Raw genomic sequence first — 12,844 nt, 5'->3', positions numbered from 1 at the left:
AGCCCGTGAAAGGTCAGCGTGCCTGGCAAAGGGCAGGATGTTCCGGCTCAGCCGCTTATAACAGTAAACACAGCGCCCCCCCCCCCCCCCCCCCCTTTTTTTTTTAACTTTGTGTGCGAGTGACGAAAGCCGCGGCATCTGAAGCCCTCTCCTCTCCGCGGGGGGTGTTCCAAACTTCCTCCAGGCTGAAGGGGCTGCGAGAGGCAGGGCGTGGCCCAGGCACCTCTCCAGCCAGAGCGGGGCGGTGTTTTCCGGGAAGTGGGTTGATCGCTCAATGATAGCTGAGCCCCCGATGGCGCCCTCATCTGTTCCCCCATCTGTTCCCGCTCAGGAACGGGATGCGTCTTTTCCCGCCCACCCCCCACCCCTCCCCACCCCTACCCCCTCTGGGCGCCATTCTGTCACCTCCCTAATATCCCACCCTCCCACTTGTTTCCAACAGTCTAGCCCAACCCGCCGTCAGCAGGCCATTTTTCGGGGGAGGGGGGGGTTGCTTTTCTCTCTTGCTCGGAGCTGTCGTGTATTTCCCCATGCACCTCACTTTCCAGCAGCACCCTTCCACCCCTCTCCTCCCCCCGTTTTCTTTTGATCCACTCTGCGTCTCTGTTTGTTGTTGGGGTGCTTTAAAGTCGCTGTACACGGGGCCGTGTTTACAGGAGATAAAAAAAAAGGGGGGGAGATACGAGTTGCTGTGATTCGGAGCAAGGGAGATTGTACAGAACGGGAATTTGCCTGTCAATGAGATGATAGGCATCTGGAAATCCCGCAACGGAATTCGGTTGTGATTTTTAGACATCGGTGACTTGAAAAAGAAGCGTGTGTGTATGTGTGTGTATGTGTGTGTGTGTGTGTGTGTCTGTGTGTGTCTGTTTAGTTTCCAGACGTGCAGTCGATCCTGCTACATTCCACGGATACGGACTTAGTCAGAGAGGTGCTTGAAGTTGTGAGCTGCCCCTTTATTCAAATAGATGTACTAAGGGTATCTTTCCATTTGCTGCGATGGGAGGGAGGCCGCCTATTCATCATCATAAGATCAACCGCAGCACATGAAGTGATAAGTGAGACAGATGGTTCCCCCTAGATTCAGTCCTGAGTCCCCCAAATGACCTTGTATACACTACTGGTGCATGTAGCCTCCCCAGCGCGCCTAGTCCAAGCCTACGCTGCCAGCCCAACGGTGGGATTCAGATATTCAGTGGTTTTTTTTTGTGATTCAGACTGACAACTTGGTTAATAAGGAGTTAACTGTCTAATTTTCAAGTCTTTACTTTGCCCCTTGCTATCTTGTCCTTCACTTCAAATCCGTCCAAGCTGAAATCATCCATTCTGGCAGCAGGGACAGAGGGTGGCGAGTGAGTCTAGTCTCTATCTCCCCGCCCGGTTAGAAGCAGGATTAATGGGGGGGAGCAGGCGAGTGTCGTAATAGGGAACGATGCCTCTGGACCACAGCTAGCCACAGAGGTGAGTTGCAGATAAATTGATATTTATTATATATTTTTTCTAATCCTGTACCGTTGCAATCTGGAGATATTAATGATTGGTGATTAGCTGTGTTGCCCTCGCTCCCCACTGAGTAGGTGGAGATAAGGAGGAGTGGGGGCTTGAGGGTTGGGGGTTGGGGATGGCTCTCACTGTCTCACAAGTTATAATGAAATATGTGGCTCACAATCTGATGCTTTGATGACAGAAGAGAACAGGGAAGGGAAATCTTTTGTTTGTCATCATAATTTTTATGATGACGTGTTCTTCCTTTTGTTCTTAGCGCCTGGCTGATCCTCGGGAATAGAGACTTCACAGGGTACAGGCCAGACAACAGAGATTCCTGCTGCCTTTGCTCTGGTATCGTATCAACCGCATGCCGAGTGGACGCATATAGTTTTCTGCTTCATGTCTCGGCATTACAGAGTCGACTTCAAAAGGTCTCGCGACAACGCCATAAGTTGATCGTCCGGGGTGAATACCTGAAACTTTCTTCCTTGGAGTTATGATATTATGATCGAAGGCTGGGGATTGGCCGACATTAATATCTGCTCTACATACACACGGCTGATGCATTCAGCCAAACAGGCCGCGAGGAGGACGGGACGGCCTCAGATCTCTAAAGCCTTTAATGCGCTTCAACATCGCTAGAGGCGGTGGATGCTTAGATGCCTTTCGAAAATGTGCACACGCACTCCTATCTGCACGCGCATCGGCCCACACATCACAGGGCTTACCCATTTATTTATTTATTTTAACATGCAGACACACACACACACACACACACACACACACACACATGATCTGTCTGATAATTTGGCTCATAAATGAAAGCCACTGTGTGTCCCCTCTGTTTCTCCACACAGGCAGCTTCAATGTTCTGGGGAGAGACAACAGGGGAGGGGATCTCACAGGCTAATGCACTGTAGCCCGATCCCATTATCAGATTTTTTTGATTGCAGGTGAAAGATGTGTCATGGCGGAACTCCATTAATCTGGGAAACCAGAATTAAAACAACCAGGAATGCCATCGTAATCCCATAGGACTAGGGCCGAGGGCTGTATGTGGGCCCAGGGATGAGCCTAGGGGAGGAAAGAAAAGCATTGTCCTGGCATACCGTGTCGAGTCAAGTACAAACAGATTGAGATTGTAGAGATATTTGTCAAGGCTTATGACATTTCCAATGTGACCGGCGTGCCGTTTGTTTAAGGCTGGGTAAAGTGTGCTCAGTCCGAATTGAGGCCATCTTTGGGTACGTACCATTATAATGGACAAACAGACAAGAGGAGTTAAGAGGTCAAAAGGCCTCCCGCCTCAATGCACTCCACGGCAAGAGACAACACCGGGGGTTAATAGCAAGACCCGCTGTTACAGTGCATTCGCAATAATGGGCAATGACTCATGGCTGACAAGGGGGAAAGAAAAACCTTATTGCAATATGGAAGTGAATCTAATTCGGTCAGATACGGATGAACAACCCTCTTAGTGGTATGCAGATGAAATGGCGGCTTCAAGGAGGGGGAGCCAACGTGGACTCATCTGTCAAAGCCAGATGTGTCCCCATCTCATCATGAACGTCTCCATCAAGCCAACCTTGAGTTCCCGGTCATAGCGCTCCCGCTAAGCGAGCTACCGGCTTGCTCTGGGGGTTCTCAAGGACATCGGGAAGATGAATGGCATTGGGCGTTGAGCGGCGGAGGGGTTGTTCTCAAGGTCAGGGGAGTGCAGAAGAAGAGGGACCCGCCAGCCATGGCATCTACGTATGCGGCTGTGGAGTCACTCATGCAAATAGGCACAGTGAGACGACAGCAGCGTGAGGCTCAGCGGGGGCTGATTAAATATAATGCCCCTAGTTCAGAAGAAAAGACTTATACTCATTCTTTTACCCTCCTCCACCATCTCATATGCACTTTCGAGATCTGCCTTTTTATAGGCAGATTATTTATATAATAGAATTGCTCATTAAAAGAAATCACAAAACGGCCTCTAAATCATTTTGAATTTGAAAAAAGCTAAAATTTGGAGGAAAATAATGTACTATTTCCTGAGTGGTAATATGTAAAAAGTCTACATATTTTTGTTTCCTTAAAACAAATGATGCCGAAGTCAGAAAACACATTTGGACCATCTGGACGCTGTCATCAAGGGACAGAAAATGCGTGCTTTCAAAAACGTTGCAACACACCGGCAAAAGAAACGGCCACGAGGAAAACTTTCTTAGAAGATAACTTGCACGGTCTTTCATTCTGCAGCAGCGTAATTACAATCAACAGTACGTGTCTTCCCCTGAAATGACAGATTAAACATTCTCAGCCTGTCGCCCGCTGAATTACAGTCGTTGGCGGCGCCAACGACTGTAATTCAGTTGGCAAAAGCTCCTCGTCCTGCCCCCTCAACGCAACACCGGTCATGCAGCTCAAAATGACATTCCAGTCTATAAGTTCTCTACTGCCTAAAGTCTACTGCTATTATACCTCCATCATTAAGATCAGACCAAGAGGAGTGCCATGTGTTACTCTTCTGCAACGACCACTAAAGTAGTAAGCCACTCCAACGTTGTTAAATGATAGCTCACTCTAAGTACTGCCCCCCTCCTAGTCATATTTTACCTTCATCATTACTTATACTTTCCCTCGGATCCACCCAGTCCCCTACTCCCGCTCCCCTACCTCCGTACGATAAGGAGTAATTTTATTTTTCGGAAGATAAATGGGATTGATGTAGAGGGGGAGCAAGGCGTACACTGCGGGAAGCTGGAAGAAGCGATGGCAGAGTAAGACGGTGGGTGGACAAAGGTAGTGATCAGTGCATTTGGAGTGTAGGAGCATTCTGGAGGGAGGCATTTATCATTTCATAATTACATCCTTCTGCCCTTGTTCATATTTAGAGCTATGCGATGTGAAATTCAGCACGGGTGCGGCTGCTTTGAAATGGCGGCAGAGAGGATTTTTCAACGTGAGGGGGATTAAACAAGTGTGTGCCACAGTGTGAACTGGACCAGTCACTCCAACTGCCTTTTGCCTCAGATGGTATCTTTGGGGTTAAAAAATATATACAAAAATCGAGGCCTTAGGCCAAAGCTTGAGGTTAAAAAATAAAAATAAAAATAAAGGCGGGGGAAAAACATGGTAGGTGTGAAGCCAACCACTCCAGTGACAAGCACCAAAATCTGCCTGTTTGATGTCCTCTGAAAGAAAGTATGCCAGCCAAAGCAGCCCCGGAGCAAAAGCCAGAGATGAAAAGTGTGGCGAGGCTTTAGGAGCAAGGCTTTTCACAGGCCGACTGGCAGCCCTTCACATGGAAACAAGAATACACACATTGGCGTCTAGAATTACGCAGGAGGGAACGGTTTGCTTTAAATACTTTCCTTCTTCGTCTGCTCTTTCAAGTTTAACTTTGACATTCTGTTTCCACTAATCTCGTCAGATATTTAATGCAGTGGGATCCATAAATGAATGTCTTCAATTGAATTCAATGATCGTACTTTTTTTTTGCGCCACATACGCTGAGAGAGAAGTACAGCAATAGCGGAATCTTTCAAACATTGTTGCAGGGTTAATATTGCACAACACTGAAAATGCCCTGACTGGTTCATTAGCGTTTTCTCCTCCTGGTTTCTGCCTCTGCAAGCATGGCCTCTTGAACCACAACATATACAGTGTTTTGCAACTCAACTGTTCAACGCCTTTCCCCCCCTTTTTTTTTCTTATCTGTCCAAAGGGCGGAGCCCATTCTGACCAGGATCAAGGAGGATCACACCCGCATCATCCTGCCCGCCATCGACAACATCAAGTACAACACATTTGAGGTGCAGCAGTACGCTAACGCAGCCCACGGCTACAACTGGGGGCTGTGGTGCATGTACATAATCCCCCCTCAAGAGTGGTTGGATAAAGGCGATGAGACGGCCCCTATCAGGTGAGGGGCCCCCTGCACTGTCCATTATGGATGAGCATGTTTGATGAAATATGGACTATAGGTCTGGGAAATTACTAATTCATGTGTGTGTGTGTGGGTGGGGGTTGGGGGAATGGGGGGTTGGTTGACTGAGCATGGGGGAAGCCTCCTGCAGAAGCCTCTCTCATTTCTGCCCTGAATACAATGATGTCGATGCAGGAGCACGTGAGGCGGTGCCAAAGTAGCATTGTTAGTGTAATTGGGTGATGTACAATATGGCGCTCACTGTGATAAGTGTCAGTGCGGCTCGTGAATGAAGGGCTACTGTATAATGGGAAGAGCATTTTTCAGTCTAAACTACAATAGAAAACTCTTGAACTCTGTGTCCTTGCTAAAATGTACCGCAATCGTACGGATTCGGGAATAGTGTGGCGTCGCATTTCATGGGAATAGACCCCCCCTTCAATCATTTGTCTCAGAGGAGACGGAGGTAGAACAGCCACTACAGAGGCCACTGCAAGGACTTTTATTTATAATTCATAAAAGAGTACTGCCGCCGGACGACCGGACACTACTTCTGAACTTCAGAAGTTTCACTAAGGCATTATTACACTGTGATACCCCCCATCCCAGGATAAATACCACAGATTACAACTAGGCTATTGAAACAGTCCACCACAACCACAATGGATACTCTACTTGTATAGAAAATGGAAAAGCTCTGTGTAGATTATGACAGGTCTTGGGGGAGAGAGCTGCTGGTGCTATTACTCATGGTAAGAGAGATGTCCCAGGCCTCTCAATTGAAGGTACTGTGCACATTTGATGAGATTGCCATGACCTTTTTATGTGTAAGATAGATAAGATTGGCACTTTATTGATCCCCAAATGGGGGAATTCTTTATTACGGAAGTCATAAAATCAATAGTAAATATAGCTGCAGGCAGCAATACGGGGGGTGTAGCGTAGTCGGCCCTTGGTTAAAATGCAATTGGCAATCTGAAGTCATAATTTTCAACACCAGTAAATGCCTGAACATACGTTAATTCGAATGTTGTATTACAGAACGTATGTTTTCTTGGCAGTTATTTTATTGCAATATAATCTCTTCCAAGAACATTATCTTTTATTCCACCAGACGTGTTCATGTCCTGATTAAGGTGAGTTCCTTTTGTCAAACATTCAGAGAGTATTTTTGTCCTTTTAATTGTCAGTAAAGTGCCTTTATGTTATAATGGCAACACATCAGGCTTTGACTATAAAGTATAACATTAATATTACAGTACCATTCATGTCCCATTCAGGTAGAGCTGGTCGTCTAGTAATCTAAAGCTCGCTGGTTTAATCCCAGGCTCCTCCTGCTAGCATGCTGTAGTGTCCTTGAGCAAGACACTTAACCCCTAATTGCTCCTGATGGCTGTGTCCATCAGTGTTTGAATAATTGTAAGTCGCTTTGGATAAAAGCATCTGGTAAATGTACGCTGGGATATACAGCTAAATATAGATGCATAGTTCTCACTCTGATCTCAATTTCAAATCAAAACTGTTTTTAGTATGATATAATTTTCCACCCAAATACAATAATCCTACAAACTATGTAAGATGCAATGTCTATGGTTTCCAGGGTTAAATACAATCACATTGACTTGCACTGAGTAAATTCAATTCGGACGTAACTAGTCCAGGCACACACACAGATCCTCTGCTGCTTCACTGCTCCACTTCTTGGTTCTCCTCGCAACAGCTTTAGGCAGTTTGACTTTGTGTCTGTATGCGGGGATCAGGTGGATCAAGATGTGGTCGGAATTTTACAGCGGAGCGCGGGGAGCGGCGTGATATGCGTTGTGGACGGTGGTGTAGGAGTGGTACAGCACTGCTCTCCTCTAACTGCTTGTATTTCGGGAATCCGTGTCTTGAATTCATTTTTTTTTAAACCCTGAGAGTGATGACTAGAGCTGCCTGCCGCCATCTTAAGCAATGACACGCTTATATGTGACCAATTGGAGGTCTGCAGTGCTATCGCGTGACCTTTGCAGAGATGAGAAATGCAGCATTTTTAACTAACTTATCCTACAAAAAAGGGCAAATTTAGATCAAACTCGGAGGACGGCATGTCGCGAATGCCCCAAATCTAATTCGTATTCATCATGTCCATGGGTACGTCAGTTCCATGCCATCCATAGACTAATGACGTCAATTTTTCATGTCCAAAAACAATAGGGGTCTCCGCCCCCTTTGGGGGCTGGTTGTAGAAAAGTGACGTAGAGACGTATATAAGAGACATGAGACAATAACAAGCTTGCTCGGGGTGTTGATATTGAGCCAGCTGGGGAAAGAATTACTGGAGTCTAATGGCTGCTGGTACTGTATGAAGCACCTTCTGAAGCGTGAGAAACCATCAGTCCCAAGGTTGAAGAGACTATTTTATTGTGTTTCTCCGTCCTCCATTTCACTGCCCTTCTAAATCCTCCATCCAGTGTCTGCAGCCTTCCAGAATGTCTCTTTTTTTCAGCACTCTTTGGGGGAAAAGCCACTCTCAGACCATTAGGGGTTCGCTGGATAGCCACTTTTGTGCTTTCTTTGTTACTACAGCCCCAGTAGTCATCAAGAATAATCCAAAAATAAGAACAGATGGGTATCAAAACTCTGTTGACTCCAATAATGCTAGAAGTGACGGAAATAATATTTCTGTCTTTTTGTCTGTTTCGGTATTGAATTCTTAAAAAATACCAATTCCTGACAAACAGCTTTGTTATTTGTGTTATTTCTTGCCATAAACTAATAGACAACACTAATCCAACCAAAAACCTTTTACACATGGTTTCAGCTTGCGACGATTGGCCTTGTTTGTCAGAAGAAGAAAAAAGTTTTAAAGGAACTACTTTGACTTTTGTTCTAATATGCCATGCTAGATATTGTTTGGTATCCAAGTAACACAGAAAAACACATTTCCAGACTTCTGGGCGGATGAGACTGAGATGGGGGGGCGACGTTTGCAGGACTGTTTCTTGTTTTCCCTATTGCCGCTGGGTTGCAAATGACAGAGGGCCTCGAGGGTCGACTGAAGTGTGTTGGCTTTGCGGACATCTATCGGAAATCATTCCATCAGCCTGTTTCCTAGAGCCTCACATGGCCATTCAGCACACTGACAGGTTTCAGACATTTTGGGCTCTTTGGAAACCGTGCGCAACAAAAGCGACGGAGAAAAGGCGAACAAAAGTCCAAAATGCCTCATTACTGGAGTATGAATTGAACGTACGAGATTGCGGGGCTGTAGCAGATTTGAGATTGGGTTTCATAGCCCAGGGCTTTAAAATTAGTTAACTATCTCACCGACATCAAAATAACAGGAGAGAATTCCATTTCCAAAAAAGCTCTCCCTCCAAATTGCAGAACATGAACAAAAAAAATGGTTTGGTCAATTTCATGTCCTTGCACGGCGTGTATGAGTGTTATACGTCTGGTGCAAAGTATCTTGGAAAAGGATATAAATTCATATGGAAAGAACAGATACTGCTAGATACTACGACTACAGTGCTACTTGAACTTGAACGATTCCTGTCATTAGGGGTCCAGCCTCCAAAGCAGCTGGAGACCCCTATTGTTTTGGTTCATGAAAAATTGACGTCACTAGTGTATGGACGTCACGGAACTGACAAACCCACGGACACAACAAATAACATTTGTCTTCGGGGCATGCTGTCCAACATGCTGTCGTCCAAGTTTGATCCAGACTCCGGTAAAAGGAGTGTGCGTATACTATGTTATTAATGACTGGTCACCACCAGTAATAAAAATAGTAATAATACAAATAGTTATTACTATTATAATGATCATTATTGCTATTTTTATTAATATTATTGATATTATTATTATTATTATTATAATTATTATTATAATTGCTTTTGTTGTTGTTGTTGTTGTTGTTGTTGTTGTTGTTGTTGTTGTTCTTCTTCTTCTTCTTCTTCTTCTTCTTCTTCTTCTTCTTCTTCTTCTTCTTCTTCTTCTTCTTCTTCTTCTTCTTCTTCTTCTTCTTCTTCTTCTTCTTCTTCTTCTTCTTCTTCTTCTTCTTCTTCATCCTCTTCTTCTTCATCTTATTATTATTATCACTTTTATATTGATAATAATAATTGCCATAATAATAATAATAATTATAAAAAAACACATGTGGTCAGTCTCATTGAGATGATTATCTATTTTTTTAGAAGGCACCTGAGAACAAATTACATAAAAAATAATAAAAATAAAATACTAACAAAAAGTTCCCAAACAATATGATTCAGTTGCACATTGCATAATCACAAGGACCAAAACAATGAAATACACAACTCCAAGCGACCGACGGGTTTGCAGAGTAACTAGACAATAAACAGTCACTGAAAGGCCCCTAAGGCAGGGAAGTGAAGGAAATGAGGAAAGAATGCTGGTACGGTGGAATCTGGATAGATGGGGAGGTCTGATAAACAAATTGTTCTTAAACCTAAATATTGGGACTGCATGAATCCCAAATATTGGCAGTAAGTCTGTTTCCAAAGGGACGATTCCCAATCCATAATTAGCAAGAAAGACAATTTATGAAGCCGCCAGCCAACACAAAAACAAACCCAACACAAAAATCGGTTAAAGAACAAACAAAACTACGGGACTGAGATGGGCTAAAACGTGCTTTGTATCAAATGTGAGGATAAAAGCGTCCTCCTCTCTGTCCAGCATATGGCACAGTGCACTCTTTCCTGCACAGAGTCAATGAATCATAATGGAGCTCCCACTTACCTCCTGCTTTCACACCTCTCAAACTCAAGTGTCTGCCACACTTAACTCCCAATGTGTCTTTGCATGTGTCTCATCTGTTCTGTGTGGTGTGTGTGTGTGTGTGTGTGTGTGTGTGTGTGTGTGTGTGTGTGTGTGTGTGTGTGTGTGTGTGTGTGTGTGTACTGTAAGTGTGTGTGCTCGTGCAAGCTTGTGCTCTGACATTGTATGAATGTGTGGTATAATGCACAGTGAGCATCAGCCCACTCTAATCCCCTCAGCGCGGCCTGGTGCGGGGGAACGTCACATTTTAAGGATCTGCGTGTAATAGGCACCATAGCCACTCAAGATAATGCCACCCGAACGCTGTGCTAAAATGCCAGGAGGACAGGGAACACTTTCATAAGAAACTGGGGGAAAGAAACACATGACATTTGCCTAATTTCTTCAGGTGGCAAAAATCGAGCCTTTTCCTCCAACACTTTAATCTTAAGATTGACAATACCGCTTGAAAGCTGTTCCTGCATACATTTATATACTGTGTGGAGTGTTTTTTGAGAGTTTAAATGTTTGCTTGCTGCCAAGCAAACATTGCTGTCTCTTTGTTGGACTTGAGCCTTTTGACTCGAGCCGACTTGATAACCTCCCCAAGCCCAAATATAAAACGTGATTCAATTCAAAAAACCACAACAACAAGTGTGCAGCGAAACAACTCTCCATTTAACGGATTACAGTTTCAATCCGGCAGCAGCCAATCAGATCGCGCAAGTGGAGAAAAAGTCGCGCGTGGCAGCGCGGAGGAACATCGGCGTCTGAATTGAGACAGAGCGGCGTTGGACCTTGGAAAGATGATTCCAAAACTGTTTAAGACTGCATGTTTTAAATGTTGAACACGCACACACACACACACACACACACACACAAACACACACAGACACATACAAACACACACAGAAACACACATACACACACACACACACAATCACACACACACTTTACTTACACTAAACTTTATGACAGGATTGTTTTCGGTGTCTAGAGTATATCTGGAGGAAGAGAGAGCGCTACACTTCTTTTTAATCACTTCCCAAAACCCATTTTCATAGATCTCCTTTTATGTTTTTGCCCCCTTTCTTTATGTATTATGTGTATATGTATTTTATTTTTCATTTACTTATTCATTTATTAAAATGATATTTTCATTTCAATTTCTTATTATCATATTGTATATATATATATATATATATTTTTTTTTTGTCTCTTTATCCGCTTTTACGATTTAATGAAGTAATTAAATTCCTATTTATTAATGTTCCTTTGCCTTTTAAATTTATGATCTGAACACTGCTTTTATTTCTCTGTCAAAGCACTTTGTAAACCCTGTTTTTAAAGCTTCTATTAAAATAATGCTATAATTACAATATCTTGTTTTTGTCGTCATATTAATGTGTCTTTCTCATGGCTACATATGTATTTCCATGGAAATATGAAGTTTATTTGGAAAGTAATAAATATATATATTTTTAAAAAGCGTTCATGATTTGTGTAACTTTAATAACCAAATTATTACCATTGTTAAAAATATGAAATGTTATTACGTGAGGAGCACATTATGACTTTAGGACTCAGACTTACTTGAGACTTGTAAAACAATTACTTGGTTCCACCTCTGGATAGCCCAAAGAGCCAAATTATAAATATCGACTTACTTGTCACAAAATATCGGGATATTGGATTTTTTTCAATATCAAATATAATTAAATATAAAGATATTTGCATGTTCGAACTACAGATGATGTTGTGGGTGACATGAGAGCCACGAGAAAGCCTTAAATTCCAACATTGTACCGTGGAAACAAACAGCCGAATGAAGATATCGATAAAGCATCAATATCAATTTGCTCCGTAATGACTGAGACCCAGAATGAGAATGAGGCCGGTAAATGAAGGATAGATAAACTGTGTTTCCGCCCGCAGTCTAACCTGAGGTACCAGCCATCTTGTTTACTGTAATTGTTCTCACTGTCTGAACTGCGGTGGGGTTTTTTTTTGTTGTTTTTTTTTTTTTTTTTAGTCAAGGATAATGAACAGCATTCTCGGTGGGTGTATAAATGACTGGTGGCGGGGGAATACTTTCTAATATTTGACTGTCTCTCTCTCTCTCTCTCCCCTTCTCTCTCTCTGTCTCTCTCTCTCTCCTCGTTCAGAACCCCGGCGATGATTGGCTGCTCCTTTGTAGTCGACCGGGAATACTTCGGAGAGATCGGCCTGCTGGACCCCGGCATGGAGGTCTACGGGGGCGAAAACATCGAACTCGGCATGAGGGTGCGTACCGCCAGGCGCGTTGCCGGGTCCTTTAATTGTGAAACGCATTGCCTCGGGGAGATTACTTTGCTCAAGAAATGACGTTGGGGTTTTTTTTTGTTTTTTTTTTAATGACAAAATGAAAGATGCCACCGTACACTGGAGAGGCGAATGCTGGGAGCGTTGCTGCGAGGAGACTTTGGTTTGTTTTTTAATGAGATACTCCTCCAAAGCTTTGTATATGTGTGTGTGTGTGCGTGTGTGTGTGTGTGTGTGTGTGTGTGTGTGTGTGTATAGTTGTGTGTGCTTGTGCAGGCTTGGGGGGGCGGGTTTTCAGTGAGGGATAGTGTAATAAAAGACAAAAAGTTGTAATCACTAATCCAATATTTGGGAGTGGTTCTAATCAGATGAATA

At 43.7% G+C, this 12,844-nt stretch overlaps 1 protein-coding gene across 1 annotated transcript in view; it reads left to right on the top strand.

The window, feature by feature from the left end:
• Positions 1–12,844, top strand: part of galnt9 (polypeptide N-acetylgalactosaminyltransferase 9) — a gene marked incomplete at both ends in the record, with an annotated part of 71,102 nt that overhangs the window by 28,989 nt on the left and 29,269 nt on the right. Inside the window, 2 exons of the mRNA XM_080004645.1 lie at positions 5,201–5,398; positions 12,334–12,451. Coding sequence (XP_079860771.1) covers positions 5,201–5,398; positions 12,334–12,451 — 316 coding nt within the window. The remainder of the gene's footprint in view (positions 1–5,200; positions 5,399–12,333; positions 12,452–12,844) is intronic.

Source organism: Zeus faber, assembly GCF_960531495.2.
Source record: "Zeus faber genome assembly, chromosome: 7".
Lineage (NCBI taxonomy): Eukaryota > Metazoa > Chordata > Actinopteri > Zeiformes > Zeidae > Zeus > Zeus faber.
This window is presented reverse-complemented; position numbering and strand designations above follow the sequence as displayed.